Below are 18,476 nucleotides of genomic sequence, written 5' to 3' on the forward strand. Positions count from 1 at the left end.
TTGGTATGAGCTTTCGTGTGCATGCACACTTCTTCATGCACACGAAAGCTCATACCAAGAACTGACTTAGTTGGTCTTTAAGGTGCTACTGGAAGGAATCTTAATTGGGCTGCATGTGAGCATGGGAAAACTCGAGTTGTTGGATCTCGGGAGGGTCTGAACCAAAGCTTCAGGGTTTCAGCTATTGCTGCCTTAGCATTCCTGGGGAGTAAAGTCTCAGGGTGCGGAGCCAGAGGTTTCTCTACGTGGGTGAGTGGGGGGGGGGAGAGAGAGGTAATAGGCGGCTACAGGAAAAAGGAGGAAATGACAAAAAAAACCCCACCACTCCACTGAGTAAAAGTCTGGATCCAACCCAGTTTCAACTGTGGTGCCACTCACTAAAGCAGCACACTTTTCAGCATTCAATGAGGCAGAGGTGGCCAACTCCCAAAAGACTGCGATCTACTCACAGAGTTAAAAACTGGCAGTGATCTACTTTTGGGGGGTTCAGGAAGGAGAAAGGCCCATTTTTGGGGGGTTCGGGTCAAAGTTGTTGAGTTTTTTTCAGGGAGGAGGTGAAATGTTGAGCTTTTTTTTAGGGGAGCCACAGTTGTTCAGCTTCTTTGGGGGTAGCCAGTGATCTACCGCAGACGTCCAGTGATCTACCGGTAGATCGCCATCTACCTGTTGGACATGCCTGCAATAAGGTATCAAGCTGCACCCGCCTGGAGGAAAGTACTAGTGATATGTTCACACCTGTTTAGTGACTGAGACAAGATGGGACAGCAGGAGCTGGCAACCTTGTTTGGACAACTCTTCCCCAAAGCAACAGGTCTCTTGGTCTGAGTGCCTGTGTTTTAAATACAAGAGGACTTCTCAGTGTAAATGGAGGAGCCCAGGTCAACAAAATCGTTGACCACCTCTGGCTCCTGCTGGGTGTAAGCAGCCCACGGCCCACTGTCTGCTACAGTCTTCAAATCAGGCAGGAATAGAAAATATTTCAGTTCAACAAGATATGGTGGGGGGGGCGGGGGTAGAGATGAAAAAGGAAACAAAAGGTGCATTTTAAAAAATCAGGCAGGAAACTAAGCGGCAGGGCATGCACACACAAATCTAAACCAGGGTTTCCCAAACCTGGTTCTATAGCTTTTTTTTGGACTACAACTCCCATCATCCTTAGCTAGCAGGACCAAGGGTCAGGGATGATGGGAATTGTGGTCAGAAAAAAAAACACCTGGAGCAACCCTATGTTTGGGAAAGCCTGCTTAGTTTGGAGATCTACCAATCTTCTTTTCTCATCCTCATCCACGCTTGGTTTCGCTGGGAAGCCAAAGACAGAGATTGGGGGAGGGGGGAATAGAGAGAGGAATAGCTCCTAGAGATAGGAAAAAGATAGAGAGAGGAATAAATCCTAGAGATAAGAAAAAATATAGAGGAATAAATTCTAGAGATTGGAAAAAAAGATAGAGAGGAATAGATCTAGAGATAGGAAAAAGATAGAGAGAGGAATAAATCCTACAGATAGGAAAAATAGAGAGAGAGGAATATATTCTAGAGATAGGGAAGAAAAGATAGAGGAATAAACCCTAGAGATAGGAAAAATATAGAGGGAAGAATAAATCCTAGAGATAGGGAAGAAAAGATAGAGGAATAAATCCTACAGATAGGAAAAATAGAGAGAGAAGAATAAATCCTAGAGATAGGGAGGAAAAGATAGAGAGAGGAATAAACCCTAGAGATAGGAAAAAAATAGAGAGAAGAATAAATCCTATCGATAGGCAAAGGTAAATAAACCCTAGAGATATGAAAAGTATAGAGAGAGGAATAAATCCTAGAGCTAGGAAAAATAAGAGAGCCTAACTCTCGTTCCTGTTGCGTCGGAGGGAGCTGCCTCCTCCGAGAGGCGGAGAGGCAGCGTGCGGCTCGGGCGCTAAAAAAAGGCGCTGAAGATCCAGGGTGTTCGGGGAGGCTTGAGTTCGAATCCTCCTCTCTTTCTCGCTTAGCCTTGCGGTCGCTGCCTGTCCGAGCCTTGACCTCCCTGGCAGGGTCGTTCGTGTTTCGCGCGCGCAAGGGGTGCGAAATGGCGAGGAGTGGGGTGGGGATCGGGGAAGGCAAGAAACTAAAACACACCCGAAAAGGGCGGAGTGAGGGATCAGCCGCTTGTCGGCCATTTGCATTTGGCTCCGCCTGCAATTGGGGAGAGGAAGAGCCGCCCGGGGGGAAAGCACGATGGAGGACGGGCAGCGCCCCGGGGTGGCGGTGGTGCTGGATCGGGACCCCTCCAGCCCAGCTCCCCGCTGCCCCCACGGTGAGTCGCCCTTTCTCTCCATATTTAACGATGGCTGCATGCTGCAAATCCCACTTTTCTTAAAATTTGGGATAATAAATTGCTGATTTTATTTGTAAGAATTGGAATATAAGAGGGGGAGGGAAGGGGAAGTCCTGGAAAGATGTTATGGAAAATAAGATCTTAAATTTGGATGTTTTGTTTTTTTATATTGTTATAATTGGAAACTCTTAATAAATACTATTAAAAAAAAAAAATCCCACTTTTCTTCCGCTTTCTTCCCCACCTGGGCAAATCTCGCCTTTGCACGCCGCCTTTCCTCCCCAGGAGCTCAAGGCGGCTTGTTGTTGTTCTTTAGTCGTTTAATTGCATCCAACTCTTCATGACCCCCTGGACCAGAGCACGCCAGGCACTCCTGTCTTCCACTGCCTCCCGCAGTTTGGTCAAACTCATGCTGGTAGCTTCAAGAACATTGTCCAACCATCTTGTCCTCTGTCGTCCCCTTCTCCTTGTGCCCTCCATCTTTCCCAAGATCAGGGTCTTTTCCAGGGAGTCTTCTCTTCTCCTGAGGTGGCCAAATTATTGGAGTCTCAGCTTCACGTTCTGTCCTTCCAGTGAGCACTCAGGGCTGATTTCCTTCAGAATGAATAGGTTTGATCTTCTTGCAGTCCATGGGACTGGCAAGAGTCTCCTCCAGCACCATAATTCAAAAGCATCAATTCTTCAGCGATCAGCCTTCTTTATGGTCCAGCTCTCACTTCCATACATCACTACTGGGAAAACCATGGCTTTAACTATACGGACCTTTGTTGGCAAGGTGATGTCTCTGCTTTTTAAGACGCTGTCTAGGTTTGCCATCGCCTTTCTCCCAAGGAGCAGGCATCTTTTAATTTCGTGACTGCTGTCACCATCTGCAGTGATCATGGAGCCCAAGAAAGTAAAATCTCTCACTGCCTCCATTTCTTCCCCTTCTATTTGCCAGGAGGTGATGGGCCCAGTGGCCATGAGCTTCGTTTTTTTAATGTTGAGCTTCAGCTCCTATTTTGCGCTCTCCTCTTTCACCCTCATTAAAAGGTTCTTTAATTCCTCCTCACTTTCTGCCATCAAGGTTGTGTCATCTGCATATCTGAGGTTGTTGATATTTCTTCCGGCAATCTTGATTCCGGCTTGGGATTCATCCAGCCCAGCCTTTCGCATGATGAATTCTGCATATAAGTTAAATAAGCAGGGAGACAATAAGCAGGGAGACAATATGCAGCCTCCAAGGCGGCTTAACCTTCAGCTACGCGCCTCCCCGTTTCCCCCTTGCAACAGCCCTGCGAGGTAGGCTAGAGCAGGCGTACTCAAACTCGTCCCTCCAGATGATTTGAGACTACAATTCCCAGCATCCCTGACCACTGATCCTGCTAGCTAGGGATCATGGGAGCTGTAGGCCAAAAACATCTGGAGGGCTGAGCTTGAGGAAGCTAGTTATGTTCCGCTTGGACTACTGCAATGCGCTCTACGTGGGGCTACCTTTGAAGGTGACCCGGAAACTGCAACTAATCCAGAATGCGGCAGCTAGACTGGGGACTGGGAGTGGCTGCCAAGACCATATAACACTGGTCCTGAAAGATCTACATGGGCTCCCAGTACGTTTCCGAGCCCAATTCAAAGTGTTGGTGCTGACCTTTAAAGCCCTAAACGGCCTTGGTCCAGTATATCTGAAGGAGCGTCTCCACCCCCATCGTTCAGCCCAGACACTGAGGTCCAGCTCCGAGGGCCTTCTTGCGGTTCCCTCATTGCGAGAAGTGAGGTTACAGGGAACCAGACACAGGGCCTTCTCGGTAGTGGCACCCACCATGTGGAACACCCTCCCTTCAGATGTGAAGGAAATAAGCAGCTATCCTATCTTTAAAAGACATCTGAAGGCAGCCCTGTTTAGGGAAGTTTTTAATATTTAACGCTGTATTGTTTTTAATACTTGATTGGGAGCCGCCCAGGGTGGCTGGGGAAACTCAGCCAGATGGGCGGGGTATAAATAATAAATTATATTATTATTATTATTATTATTATTATTATTATTATTATTATTATTATTTCTCCCCATCTTTAACAATGGCTGCATGCTGCATCCCACTTTTCTTCCGCTTTCTTCCTCCACCCCGGGCAAATCTCGCCTATCCATATAATTGTCACCTTTGCACCCCGGGTGCCTTTCCTCCCTAGGGGCTCAAGGCGGCTTCACCTTCTTCTTTTTTTAATAATAATTTTTATTAATTTTAACATATAAATTATCATACATACCACAAAGCTTCATCATTTATACAATCTTTTTTTGGACTTCCCTCAGCACCTCTGATGATCCACCATTTTAACCGCTTCTTATGCATTTCTTAACTTCTTATTCCCTTTAATTATCATAACTAATCCTCCTCCCCCTTATCCATTTTTGCAATAATTCCCACAATACTCCTCACAAAACTTCTTGCAAACCTACAAACGTCGTCTGATTCATTGGGGCGTCACCTTAAGTTCATTTTTGTTATCAGTCTCAAACATTGACTATTGCAATTGCTTGTTGGAAGATTCTATTATCCCCCCCCCCCCGAAAAAAATAATTCCAGTGTTTTCGGAATATAGATCTTTCAATGCTTTTCTCTTTTAGGCCCCACCCTTCTGTTTGCAAAGATTGTTCGAGGGAAAGAAGAGGGAAGAAGATTTTACGCTTGCTCTGCTTGCAGAGAAAGAAGAGACTGTAACTTTTTTCAGTGGGAAGATGAAAAGGTATACTGAAAGAATAAAGGTTTTAACAGTACGGTTGATACATTTAATCCTCAAGAACGTTGTCCAAACACCAAATTTGAACACCCTTAAATTGCATTGATTTACGTTAGAGGATTAAGCACACACAGTATTTAACTGTGGTTTGCATTCTCAGTTTGTAGAGTTCTGGTGAGCAAAGAGCTTGCTAAGGAGTGGAATCGTAGGGTGAGATCCAGATACAATCATACTTAGACCCATTGAAATCAGGGTGGATTTGATTTAAAATAAATCAATTTAAATCACGATTTAAATCAGTAGTCAGTAAGACTTGATTTAAATCATTTTTTTTACAGAAAGACTCATTCTTGATGGTATAAGCTTAGTATTTACACCAGATGTAGGTTCCATTTTTGGAATAATAAATTTTCAGAGCAGTTTTTACAATTATATCAAAAATTACTGATTTGGCTATACTATTAGAAATACATAGATAATTATGAAATTATTGTGAGATTTAATGTTAACTGTTTATAGTTTGACAACTTTTCTGCTGTACTTTATTGGAAGGAGAAAAATAATCATTTCCTTAATAACAATGTATTTAACTAAAACATTAACATTATAGCGTGCTCTGGTCCATGGGGTCACGAAGAGTCGGACACAACTAAACAACAACAACAACAACAACCATGTTTGTTAACTGATGTAGTTAATTTTATATTTTATTTTTAAACTTGAGTTTTAGCACACATGAAAAACTTAAAACAAATCCTTATTTCCTGATGAATAGCCTTTGGACTACAATGTAACTTAAATAGAAAACTATCTTTGGAATGATTTTTCCTCCAAAAGCATTTTAATTTAAAAATCCAATTTAATTTTTTTAAAAATCCATTTTTAAAATTTTTTTTTAAAGAAAATCATTGATTTTTATCCACCCTGATTGAAATCAATGTGATTTAAGGTAGGCATGACTGAGTCATCTCACTGATTTCAACAGGTCTTCTCAAAGCATTAAGAACAGCTCGATTTTAAATGGGATTAGGATTGCATTCTGGATCCAGCTCAAGAGACTTCCTCATAAATGTTAAGGTGTGATATATAGCTGGTATCTTTATATGTTGGTATCTACATATTGCTGGAATTTTGTTCACCAATACAGCTGGACAGTTAAGTACCGTATTCACCTGGAGTACTGTGTCCAGTTCTGGGCACCACAGTTCAAGAAGGACACTGACAAACTGGAACGTGTCCAGAGGAGGGCAACCAAAATGGTCAAAGGCCTGGAAACGATGCCTTATGAGGAACGGCTAAGGGAGCTGGGCATGTTTAGCCTGGAGAAGAGGAGGTTAAGGGGTGATATGATGGCCATGTTCAAATATATAAAAGGATGTCACATAGAGGAGGGAGAAAGGTTGTTTTCTGCTGCTCCAGAGAAGCAGACACGGAGCAATGGTTCCAAACTACAAGAAAAAAGATTCCACCTAAACATTAGGAAGAACTTCCTGACAGTAAGAGCTGTTCGACAGTGGAATTTGCTGCCAAGGAGTGTGGTGGAGTCTCCTTCTTTGGAGGTCTTTAAGCAGAGGCTTGACAACCATATGTCAGGAGTGCTCTGATGGTGTTTCCTGCTTGGCAGGGGGTTGGACTCGATGGCCCTTGTAGTCTCTTCCAACTCTATGATTCTATGATTTTTCGCTCTATAGGACACACTTTTTCCCCTTCAAAAATGAAGGGGAAATGTGTGTGCGTCCTATGGAGCGAAGACGCCATAGCCCCGCTTACCCTCTCCCGGCTGGAGAGGTGACACGCGGCTCTCCAGCTGGGAGAGCGCGTGCGGGACTAAAGAAGCCTTAGAGGCTTTCCGCTGCTCCCCGACCTGCTCTTTGGGGCTGGTGGTGGGCTTCCCCCCGCCAGCCCCAAAGAGCAGGTCGAAAGGAACCTGAAGCCTGGAGAGCGAGAGGGGTCAGTGTGCACTGATCCCTCTCCCGCTCTCCAGGCTTCCAAGGTAGCCGCCTGGATGCTTAAATGGCACCTTGTTTTAGAGGGGGAAAATTCTCCCCCTCTCTGAGCAGCGCCTCCTGCCACTTCGCTGAAGGGGCACTGAGCAGAGAGGGGGATTATTTTCTTCTTGTTCTCCCCCCTCTAAAACAAGGTGCGTCCTATTGTCCGGTGCGTCCTATGGTGCGAAAAGTATGGTATATTGCAGAACCGCAGGAATTCATACTATAGTAGTGTGTCCATATGAGAACTAGGTACTCTAAAGAATACTCAGTGGCAGTGCTTTTTTTCTTAAAAAAAAGTTTAGGGGTACTCTCATTTTTCTACTCATATTGAAATACTGCCCCTCAATGAGGCCAAACTTAGATTCACAAAAGGTTCAGGGGTATGCGTACCCCCAGGAAAAAAGCAGTGCTCGGTAGTGTTTTTTTAAGCTGTGTGTCATTGGCAGAGATGGACATAAAAGAAGGGGAGAAGAGGGGAAAATTGGCTGAAGATTTTAGAAGAAAGAACCAGAGTGAATGTGCACATCTGAATTCATGTTTCAGTCATTCAGCAAAAAATCCACATTTTGCATTATTATTATTGTTATTATTATTAAATTAAATTTGTATACCACCCTATATCCGCAGGTCTCAGGGCGGTTCACAGGATAAAATGAGAATATAAAGCCACAAAATACATAATCCAAATAAAAGCAAAAACAACCCAGTAGTTCTTCTTCCCAAATGAAGCAAACACTTAAGTATGCAGTACTGAGGACTACTATGAGGCAAAATTTGGATTTTTAAAATTTCTGAGTGGGCCATAGATTCGGAGAGAAAAATTTGAAACTTGAGCCGGACTGAATTCTCAAAAACCGTATCTGTTTGTGATAAATATTTTATGTATTGTAAATATGTAAATATTGAATTTTCTACGTATATTTCATACACGTTTTCCTCAGGTATCAGAAGCTAGACTTTCAGCACGGGAAATATACAACCAACGCCATCAACCATTATTATCTCACAGAGACAATGTAGAGAGGTACCTATACAATTATTATTTTTATTTGAATGAATCAGTATTCCTTTTTTTTAAAAAAACAAAAAACCAGGGGTAGTATTTGGTGTTCCTGTACTGCCTAGTGCAAGAGATTTCTCCTTGCAGAAAGGAATTTCCCCCTCTTTGCTCCAGGGAATCTTTTGTTTATTTATTTGTACTTTTCAAGTTTATACATTTCACTAGTTTTATACATTTCACTAATTTTACATTCATTTTGACATTTCAAAACTCGACTTCCATCCCCCTCTTTCTGCGGTTCCTTAAATTTATTTTCAATACCTTCTGCATATCCAGATTAACTTAATTTGCTCATTTATTCATCTTCTTTAAATACATTCTCTTACAAAGCCGCAGGTTGTTACAATAATCTGTAAATATTCAATTAACCGTTTTCATTCATGTTTTCGTGATTTCTTATTCTCCTGGTAAGTTCTTATTCATCCTGAAGCAAAGTTCTTAACCTGAAGCACTATTTCTGGGTTAGCGGAGTCTGTAACCTGAAGCTTATGTAACCCGAGGTTCTTGCTGCTGCAGTAGCATACATAAATAAGTTTCTATACATTTCAGGTAGTTCTGTCCCTATAATTCCCAAAAGAAAAGCGTCTGAGTTTTTTTTACAAAGGTTATTTTAAACATCCTTTTCATTTCATTATATATCATTTCCCAGTAAGCTTTGACCTTACTATAAGGACACCACATATGATAGAAAGAACTTTCTTTCTCATTACATTTCCAACACTTATTTGATTTAGATTTGTGCATTTCTGCCAACTTCCTCGGTGTTAGATACCATTGATATATCATTTCCATATAATTTTATCTTAGACCAGGTACGTCCAACAGGTAGATCGTGATCTACCCAGTAGATCACTGGATGTCTGTGGTAGATCACTGGTAGATCACCGGCTCCCCGCAAAGAATCTCAACTTTAGCATGCACAAGCAGAGTTCATCTAGATCAGGGGTCAGCAACCTTTTCCAGCCGTGGGCCGGTCCACTGTCCCTCAGACCATGTCGTAGGCCGGCGTATATTTTGAAAAAATAATGAATGAATTCCTGTGCCCCACAAATAACCCAGAGGTGCATTTTACATAAAAGGACACATTCTACTCATGTAAAAACACCAGGCAGGCCCCACAAATAACCCAGAGATGCATTTTAAATAAAAGCACACATTCTACTCATGTAAAAACACACTGATTCCCAGGCTGTCCGTGGGCCGGATTGAGAAGGCGATTGGGCCGGATCCGGCCCACGGGCCTTCGTTTGCCTACCCCTGATCTAGATGGGTGGAGAGACACTCTTAGGGTAAGGAGTTGGAAGTGAGGCTAACGGAGAACGAAGGCAATCAAATGCTGTTACAGCTCTGTGATGGATTTCCAATTTGTGTTCAAATATAAGGTACAAGGAGTATGTAGCGTTGCCACAGTCGGAAAGGAGGTTTTGCAGAGAATGCCAGCTGCTGCTGTTGCCATCAGAGTGGGGAAGACACCTGGGCCATCAGGTCCTTAGTGACGTCTCTGTTGCCCATCTGCAAAGGCCCAGCCAGCTCCTCATCCCTCTGGAGAATAAGAAGACAAACGCACAATACTTGTTCACTGAGAGAAGCTGCCAGTTCCTGCTGGACCTTATCACTACGCTGGGTTTTAAAAGGGTGCTTTGTGTTGGCACCCCAAGGTGAGTATACAGTGGTATCTCTGGATACGCACACCTCTGATTGCGTATCCTTCAGGAGGCGAACATGGCAAACCCAGAAGTATTTTTCCAGGTTTCGCTGCTTGCGCATGCGTGCAAGCGCGTTACGCACCGTGTGCATGTGCAGAACAGGCACCTCCGGTTGTGAATTCCTTGGGATCCGACCGGAGCTCCGGAATGGATCCCGTGCGCAGCTGGAGGTACCACTGTATTGGTTCCAGTGGGACCTGGAAATTGGTACCTATTAGGGTTCAAAACGGGACGCGGGTGGCGCTGTGGGTTAAACCACAGAGCCTAGGACTTGCTGATCAAAAGGTCGGCGGTTTGAATCCCCGCGACGGGGTGAGCTCTCGTTGCTCGGTCCCTGCCCCTGCCAACCTAGCAGTTCAAAAGCACGTCCAAGTGCAAGTAGATAAATAGGTACCGCTCCAGCGGGAAGGTAAACGGCGTTTCCGTGCGCTGCTCTGGTTCTCCAGAAGCGGCTTAGTCATGCTGGCCACATGACCCGGAAGCTGCACGCTGGCTCCCTTGGCCAATAAAGCGAGAAGAACGCTGCAACCCCGGAGTCGGTCACGACTGGACCTAATAGTCAGGGGTCCCTTTTCCTTAATCTTTAGGGTTCTAAAAGGCGTAGTCTTGAGGCATTTGGCGTTGCTTAAACAGATAAGGGATTGTGACTTACTTCTAAAACAACGTCATTGAAGTAAATAGCACTTCCTTCTTTTGAGTAATGGAAAAGTGGCTTTGGATCCTTGCCAGAAGCATTAGCAGAGCCCACGGGATGTTCCCACATTCAGTGTTGGATGCTAATGAAACAAAACCTTAAAATGATTGTACCTCTGCTTACGTATCCCTCCAGTTACGTAAAGAATTGCTTGTATCCTGTTACTTATATAGTAATGGGCTTCATGGCTTTATTTTTGGGGGGGGGGAATAGGTGGTGTCCTCGTATGTTTAAATAGAACATTCTGTATCATTGTGTATTGTCTTGATATTCACGTATCTTACATTTAAATGGTTCATGTTAATCTTTCCAGGCTGCATGAATTCATCAAATTCCAAACATCGCAGGAACCGGAAATCTGCATTAAGAGCCTTTTGTTAGATATTGATTTCAGGTAAGCTTTTATTAAAAGTTATTTCCCCCCTCTGATCAAAACCACCACAAAGCTTATTTTATCTAGCCAATGGGCCGTGGTCAGTGTTCTCTGTTTGCCAGCGGAAGAGCTCTTGTGCTAGCAGGTGGCAGAGTTTAAAGGCTGTGCAAAAAAAAGGAATAAAATGCAGCAGTTGTGCTAGCAGAAGCTTGTTGTGAAACAACTGATTCTTCTTTGCACAACTTTGTCGAACAACCAACTTTGATAATGTGCATTCTTTTGCTTTGTGCAGCAGTTGGCTACGACTCATTATAAATGATTATTTCCCCTCTGCTCTGTAGATGTAGACTTGATCTATGAGATATGGGGAAACGGTCAGCTCTTTTGAGAATGTCACATGGACCCTAGGAGCAGGAATAGACCTTGAGAAGTGAAGAGGTATCTGGAGGTCAGGTGAGGGGAGAAAAGAAGGGCAGAAAGTCCTAGTGATGCAGCAACAGAACCGCTAGCACATCTGCAAAGCTAAGCAGGGTCTGGTGTGGTTTCAAATTGGATGGGAGACCACGTGTTGAGATTCCTGGGCCCTTCCAATTCTATAAACCTGTGATTCTATGACAAGGCACTGAGAAGAAGGAACCTGATGGAAGTCTAGGTGGCAACTTTTAAGGCCAGAGAAGACAGGAAACGGAGGCCATTTCACATGCTGACTTGAGGCAACAAGTCAATTTTGGCAGACTTTTTTTTTTTTTTAATATAATGGGAATAATTAATTTACAGGTACTCCCAGTTTTATACAGAGGAGGACTTCTGCCATTACAACATGTTTAACCACCATTTCTTTGCTGGAGAGGTAAGGCCTAGCCAAATACTGGGAAATTTTTTATGAATACTACTTGTGGAACCTAGTACTTCTCTCATTTCTTTGAATGAACATTAGGAGCTAAGCAGATATTTATTGTTATTTATTTATTTTATTGGTTGAATTTGTATACCGCTCTATAGCCGGGGGGTCTCAGGGTGGCTCACAGAATAAAATCAAGATATAAAACCACAAGATACCTAATAAAAATAAAACAACAGTCCAATAGCCCCCCCAAAAAACCCACATTTTAAAAGGAGATAGGATGTAAATCGGATCAGCCAAAGGCCTGTTTGAAAAGGAACGTTTTTGCCTGGCGCCTAAATGTGCATAATGAAGGCGCCAGGCGAACTTCCCTGGGGAGAGCATTCCACAGATGGGGAGCCACTGCAGAAAAGACCCTGTTTTCGTGTTGCCACCCTCCGGACCTTTCGAGAAGGAGGCACACGAAGGAGGGCCTCGGAAGATGATCTCGGGGTCCAGGTAGGTTCATATGGAAAGAGGCGGTCTTTTGTGGGGGGACCTGCTCATTGGGGATTCAAAGACTTGCATAGTCAATGCAATGGACATTTGTTTGTTCTTTCCATTTTTCTCCCGTCTCATCAAGGAGCAGCCCTGTACATGGCTACTCAGAAGGAAGCCCAGCTGAGTTGAGTGGGGCTTATTCCTAGGTTAGCATGTATAGAATTGCAGCTTAAATGTTTTAAGAAAAATACAGTGCAAAAATATCTCTCAAATAAAATGCAGGTGTAAAACAAATAAAATTAATCCACACACTAGAGAGCCGTTATGTATGCTTACACATAAAAAGGTAAAGGTACCCCTGACCGTTAGGTCCAGTTGCGGACGACTCTGGGGTTGCGGCGCTCATCTCGCTCTATAGGCCGAGGGAGCCGGCGTTTGTCCGCAGATACTTCCGGGTCATGTGGCCAGCATGACTAAGCCGCTTCTGGCAAAACCGGAGCAGTGCACAGAAACACCGTTTACCTTCCCACCAGAGGTTTACCTTCCTACCACCAACCTTCCGATCGGCAAGGCCTAGGCTCTGTGGTTTAGACCACAGCGCCACCTGCATCCCTATTGTTGTTGTTGTTTAGTCGTTTAGTCGTGTCCGACTCTTTGTGACCCCATGGACCAGAGCACGCCAGGCACTCCTGTCTTCCACTGCCTCCCACAGTTTGGTCAAACTCATGCTGGTAGCTTTGAGAACACTGTCCAACCATCTAGTCCTCTGTCGTCCCCTTCTCCTTGTGCCCTCCATCTTTCCCAACATCAGGGTCTTTTCCAGAGAGTCTTCTCTTCTCATGAGGTGGCCAAAGTACTGGAGCCTCAGCTTCAGGATCTGTCCTTCCAGTGAGCACTCAGGTCTGATTTCCTTCAGAATGGAGAGGTTTGATCTTCTTGCAGCCCATGGGACTCTCAAGAGTCTCCTCCAGCACCATAATTCAAAAGCATCAATTCTTCGGCAATCAGCCATAATTGCATGTAAATAGAATGTATAGGGATATCATACTTTTAAATTCATGCCTTAGAAACATTTTTCACTACTTCTGAGATTACAAAGTGATGCCTATAGGTTAACTGACAGATCACCACTTAGTTTGAAATGGAAGTTGTCTCTGATCTCTTGCAGGCTGCTTATGAGATATGTGAGAAGTTCTTGCAGGAGGACAGTGGGAAAGACGTCATCATGGTGGCTGATCCTCCCTTTGGAGGCTTGGTTGAAGCTTTGGCGTTTAGTTTCAAAAAGCTGATTGCAATGTGGAGACAAACAGGAGGTGCAGGTAACTATTTCTGATTTCCGATCAATTTGATATTAGAAAAATGAAGGCAGCTTTTCCAATTCCAAATGGTATATCTTTGCTGGACAAATAGAATGCAGCAATGCAGGCGATATTTGCCATTTGTACTCATCCTTTAAAGCTTTATCTGAAGAACAAGGGACAACAGCCATTACAAAACTGTTTACAGGTTTATGTGCTTTCAGGCAGCACTTGCAGATTTTTATTATCTGTTCCTTTATGTGATGAAAACTACATTTTTTATTCCCTTTGCTTTCCTAGATCCTGTTGACAACAACTTACCCATACTTTGGATATTTCCATACTTCTTTGAGTCACGCATTCTTGAATTTTTCCCAAATTTCAGTATGCTGGATTATCAGGTATGGGCCCAGAGAAGTAGTATTGTGAAGTTTAAAAAAAAGGGGGATTCTTTTTTCTAAAGCTAGTCATTTCATGGTGGATATGGAATCTGGTAATTTACTTTGTGTTGGCTAGGATGAGATGAAACCCATTGTCAAGGCACTTTGAATTTCCTGTTCTGAATGATGCTTTTTGTGCTGCAATGGGAGGCAATGTACAGTGGTACCTCAGGTTCAGTACTTAATTCATTCCGGAGGTCCGTTCTTAACCTGAAACTGTTCTAAGCCTGAAGCACCACTTTAGCTAATGGGGCCTCCTGCTGCTGCCGTGCCACTGGAGCACGATTTCTGTTCTCATCCTGAAGCAAAGTTCTTAACCCGAGGTACTATTTCTGGGTTAGCGGAGTCTGTAACCTGAAGCGTCTGTAACCTGAAGTGTCTGTAACCCGAGGTACCACTGTAGAGCAATGGTCTTTAAGAACCCACTATAAAAATGCATTGTAATTTTTTTTTTTAAAAAATTGTCCCACCATCTATTTTGGGGTAAAGGGGGATCCAGCCTCTGAAAAGACTGAAGACTACTGGTATACAGAATATTTCACTCTCTCCAAAGTCACAAACGTTATCATTCTAGACAGGCTTTTCAGTGGAGCTACTGATGGGACTGAAATATGAAAACAGCTGCACCCTAATCTTGCTCTTTTCTTGTGTTTGGGGAACTGGACTTCTAAATATTATAAGCATAGGTAGAGAACAGATTGAAAATGTACACGAGGTCTTTTTCCTGACTTGGAATTTAGCTGATAAAAGCTATTCAGTGTGTTTCAACTCTGTTGTCTTTTATTTTCTAGGTGGACTATGATAATCATGCCCTTTATAAGCACGGAAAAACGGGTCGTAAACAGTCCCCAGTTCGTATATTTACCAACATTTCACCACATTTGATAGTGCTTCCTGTGGAAGAAGGATACAGGTACAGCTTTTGTTTAACCTGAGTGGAGCTAAAAGGTTTTTGAATTTTACTTTATAAAAAAATAGTGTTTACAAAGTGTTTGTGTGGCCTATTGAGAAATCTGTTTACTTACTTGTAGCGCTGTATGGTGAATATTCCTTACAGCTGACTAAGAATTTTAATTGTGTTTTCTGGGTCTGCCAGGTTTTGCTCCATCTGCCAGCGGTACGTTAGTTCAGACAACCAGCACTGTGAAATCTGTGATTCGTGCACATCCAAAGTAAGTGTGTTTAGAAAGAGTTTTAGCAAGACTTGGTCCTCAACTTTAGTACGTATCTTGCAGAATAGCATTTTTGTGTGACTGCAAGGGGATACAGACTTGCCCACTTTGGATTAGCACATTTCTTTCTAACAATGTGGCCTGTAAGAGGAATATCGAGAAAGAAAATAAAATTTTGCTCTTCTAGTCAAGGAAGATATGCCATGTGTGCAAGGAAAAAGGGGACATTTGTATTAAAGCGGGGGGGGGGGAGAGAATTAAAAACTGGAGTGCTAAGTTTTTCCATTTTTAAACTATATACAACTTTTATTATTTTTCAAATAGGATGGGAGACGTTGGACGCATTGTTCCCTTTGCAAAAAATGTGTAAAACCCTGTAAGTATTACAAATGATCACTTTTTACCATAAAATTTGCAATAAAAAGATCAAGCTCAAACTATTAAAAATGTTAAGCAGCTATACTCAACAAGACAGACTCTAAACAAATACCCTTAATCAATAAGGGACTTTGACGGGGTTGGACTAGATGACCCTGGGGTCCCTTCCAATTTTAAGATTCTACAGCCCAGAGTTTTCTTCTGTGTTGTGGAAGAACATGGCTCCTTTTGAATTTTGTTGCCCACTCTTTCCTAGGCTGGCTAGAGACCTGAACAGCGTACAGTGGTACCTCGGGTTAAGTACTTAATTCTTTCCAGAGGTCCGTACTTAACCTGAAACTGTTCTTAACCTGAAGCACCACTTTAGCTAATGGGGCCTCCCGCTGCCGCCGTGCTGCCAGTGCACGATTTCTGTTCTCATCCTGAAGCAAAGTTCTTAACCTGAAGCACTATTTCTGGGTTAGCGGAGTCTGTAACCTGAAGCGTATGTAACCTGAAGCGTATGTAACCCGAGGTACCACTGTATTCCCCTTAAGGGTTGCAGGAAATGATCCCAGTGGCTGGAATTCTCACAGAATTTAACAACTTACACATTTTCCTTGTTACTTTTCCCGCCCCTTCACAGCTTGGATTCATTGCAGCGTTTGTGGTCGCTGTGCTCTGCCGAGTCACTCTTGTAAGAATGCTGACACTGCATCTGAGACGGGATGTTTCATTTGTGGAGCGACAGACCATAAACGCGCCACATGCCCTAATCTACATGTGGTTAGGAGAATACACCAGTAAGTTCATCCTACCATTATCTACTGTGTACTTACAGTGTCAACATCCATAAAGGTTATGAATATATATATTTTTAAGGGGAGGGATTATAAACCTCCCTTCTTAATATCTTCCCTCCGGCAGCTATTTATTGCAATTCACATTACCAGTTCTATAGATCTGAAAATGCAGTGCTCAAGATTATTTGCCTTGCTTTGCAGAGGCAGGAAAAAGTCAAGGCAAAAGAAGAAGAAGAAGTTGGTGGATGCGAATGCTACGAAAACGATAGGTGGAAAGAAGATGAGAAGTGCAGTATAAATTATGGGCTATGTTTGCACGAGTCCTTCATTCAGTGTTCTCCAAATATTAATCTGGATACTGAATATCTGACTGAATCGGAGGCCATATTTTGCAACTCTGCAAATGTCACCAAAACACCAACTCTTTCTGATGCACTAAATGTGTGGAAATATATATATATAAATATAAATATTACAGTCTTTTTAGCACACTGTGTATAAACGCTTTCAACAATGTAACTGAGTTAATATTTTATAAATATTAATATATTTTTGCAAAATGAAACTTTGTCTTTGTTTCCTTACCTTTCCGGAGACTTCAACGACTGTGCTCATGTCTTACTAAAAAGTATATTTCAAAGCAGCTAGCAAGGCAGTAGGATGCACATCAAGAATTGCAAGAGGTAAAGGGGTAAAGGACCCCTGGATGATTAAGTCCAGTCAAAGGTGACTATGGGATTTGCGGCTCTCATCTCGCTTTCAGGCCAAGGGAGCCGGCATTTGTCCTTAGACAGCTTAAGGGTCGTGGCCAGCATGACAAAACCGATTCTGGCACAACGGGATACTGTGATGGAAACCAAAGCGCATGGAAACGCCATTTACCTTCCTGCCGCAGCAGTACCTATTTATCTACTTGCATAGAATAAAAAAAATATAAATTAGTTTGGAGATGGTATTTAACACCAGTCAGATTAAATCAAATAAACAATGAATATTTGGTGTTATGTTGGAGGGGATGTCAGGAAACCGGGAATTATGTTCACATATGGTGGGGTGTACATATGTACAATTTTTTGGCAAAGGGTTTTTAAGGAGATAATGGCAATCACTGGTTTAAAGCTGACCAAAGGTCCACCACAATGGGGTGGAAGGTTCACAGACTATGAAGGACTTGCTCACAAATTTATTGACAGCTGGACAAATTATGATAGCTAGGGAGTGAAAGGGGCAAGCAGAATACAAAATGGAAGAATGGTATAAAGAGGTGTGGGATATAGCTATTAATGATAAATTAACATGTGCCATTAAGGTAAGACGGGGAATATGCAGGAGAAATGATTTTGAGGAGATATGGAAAGTGTTTGTAGAATTTGTACTGTTAAAACGGAAAGGGGTCAAACCATCGCAAGAGGTATTGAAATTTTGGGAGGTTGGGTAGTTACAATGGAACGGTCTTGGTGGTGGGGTGCACATTTTTTTCCGTATTTATTTATTATTATTACTTTGTCAAAATAAAATATTTTTTAAAAAAACAAACATAATTACTTAAGCAAGGAATTCCATTGCCCATTCAAGTATTCAGTATCCATGGATATGGAACTTGGTGCCTCCAATCAACTAGAGATATAAAAACTAAAACTCTCCTAAGGATTATTCATTTAAAATAGAAAGTTTTATAGTCAGAATGGCTCCAGAATTAACTTCCCACAATTGTATGAACATGGTAAGCTAGTCTCTTATTAACAAGACAGAAGCACTTTACAGGACTGGACAAATGCAGATCTGAAATGGTCTATTCACACAGCATATTTACATGGATAAAGTCAAACATGGAATAAGGAACTATTTAGGGAAGGCATTCCTCTCTTCTGGTAAAGGTAAAGATAAAGGGACCCCTGACCATTAGGTCCAGTCGTGACCGACTGTGGGGTTGCGGCGCTCATTTCGCTTTATTGGCCAAGGGAGCCGGCGTACAGCTTCCGGGTCATGTGGCCAGCAGGACTAAACCACTTCTGGCACAACGGGACACCGTGACGGAAACCAGGGCACACGGAAATGCCGTTTACCTTCCTGCCAGAGCGGTACCTATTTATCTACTTGCACTTTGACGTGCTTTCGAACTGCTAGGTTGGCAGGAGCAGGGACCGAGCAACGGGAGCTCACCCCGCCGCGGGGATTCGAACCGCCGACTTTCTGATTGGCAAGCCCTAGGCTCTGTGGTTTAACCCACAG

General features: G+C 43.0%; 1 protein-coding gene across 2 annotated transcripts; it reads left to right on the plus strand.

Moving 5' to 3' along the window:
- The first annotated feature begins 2,094 nt into the window (after nucleotides 1–2,094).
- ZCCHC4 (zinc finger CCHC-type containing 4) lies at nucleotides 2,095–16,809 on the plus strand. 2 transcript variants are annotated; one of them, XM_081876351.1, is made up of 13 exons: nucleotides 2,095–2,287; nucleotides 4,914–5,032; nucleotides 7,959–8,041; nucleotides 9,460–9,735; nucleotides 10,791–10,871; nucleotides 11,628–11,700; nucleotides 13,343–13,493; nucleotides 13,773–13,873; nucleotides 14,704–14,825; nucleotides 15,009–15,084; nucleotides 15,409–15,460; nucleotides 16,088–16,244; nucleotides 16,395–16,809. In XM_081876351.1, exons 1-13 carry the CDS (start codon nucleotides 2,209–2,211, stop codon nucleotides 16,540–16,542), a joined length of 1,518 nt encoding a protein of 505 aa, XP_081732477.1. In that variant the 5' UTR covers nucleotides 2,095–2,208; the 3' UTR covers nucleotides 16,543–16,809. The 2 variants fall into 2 exon arrangements, with proteins under 2 accessions (XP_081732477.1, XP_081732478.1); XM_081876352.1 differs by having other exon boundaries at nucleotides 2,098–2,287; nucleotides 16,446–16,809.
- The last annotated feature ends 1,667 nt before the right edge of the window (nucleotides 16,810–18,476 follow it).

The sequence above is a fragment of the Podarcis erhardii genome, assembly GCF_964252035.2.
Source record: "Podarcis erhardii genome assembly, chromosome: 9".
Classification (NCBI taxonomy): Eukaryota; Metazoa; Chordata; class Lepidosauria; order Squamata; family Lacertidae; genus Podarcis; species Podarcis erhardii.

Excerpts from the sequence above, each read along its gene's own strand:
- ZCCHC4 (XM_081876351.1), top strand. The coding sequence starts at position 2,209 with ATGGAGGACGGGCAGCGCCCCGGGGTGGCGGTGGTGCTGGATCGGGAC. Across the intron at positions 2,288-4,913 it reads AGCTCCCCGCTGCCCCCACG|GCCCCACCCTTCTGTTTGCA; the intron begins GTGAGTCGCCCT and ends TTTCTCTTTTAG. Across the intron at positions 9,736-10,790 it reads CTTTGTGTTGGCACCCCAAG|GCTGCATGAATTCATCAAAT; the intron begins GTGAGTATACAG and ends TAATCTTTCCAG.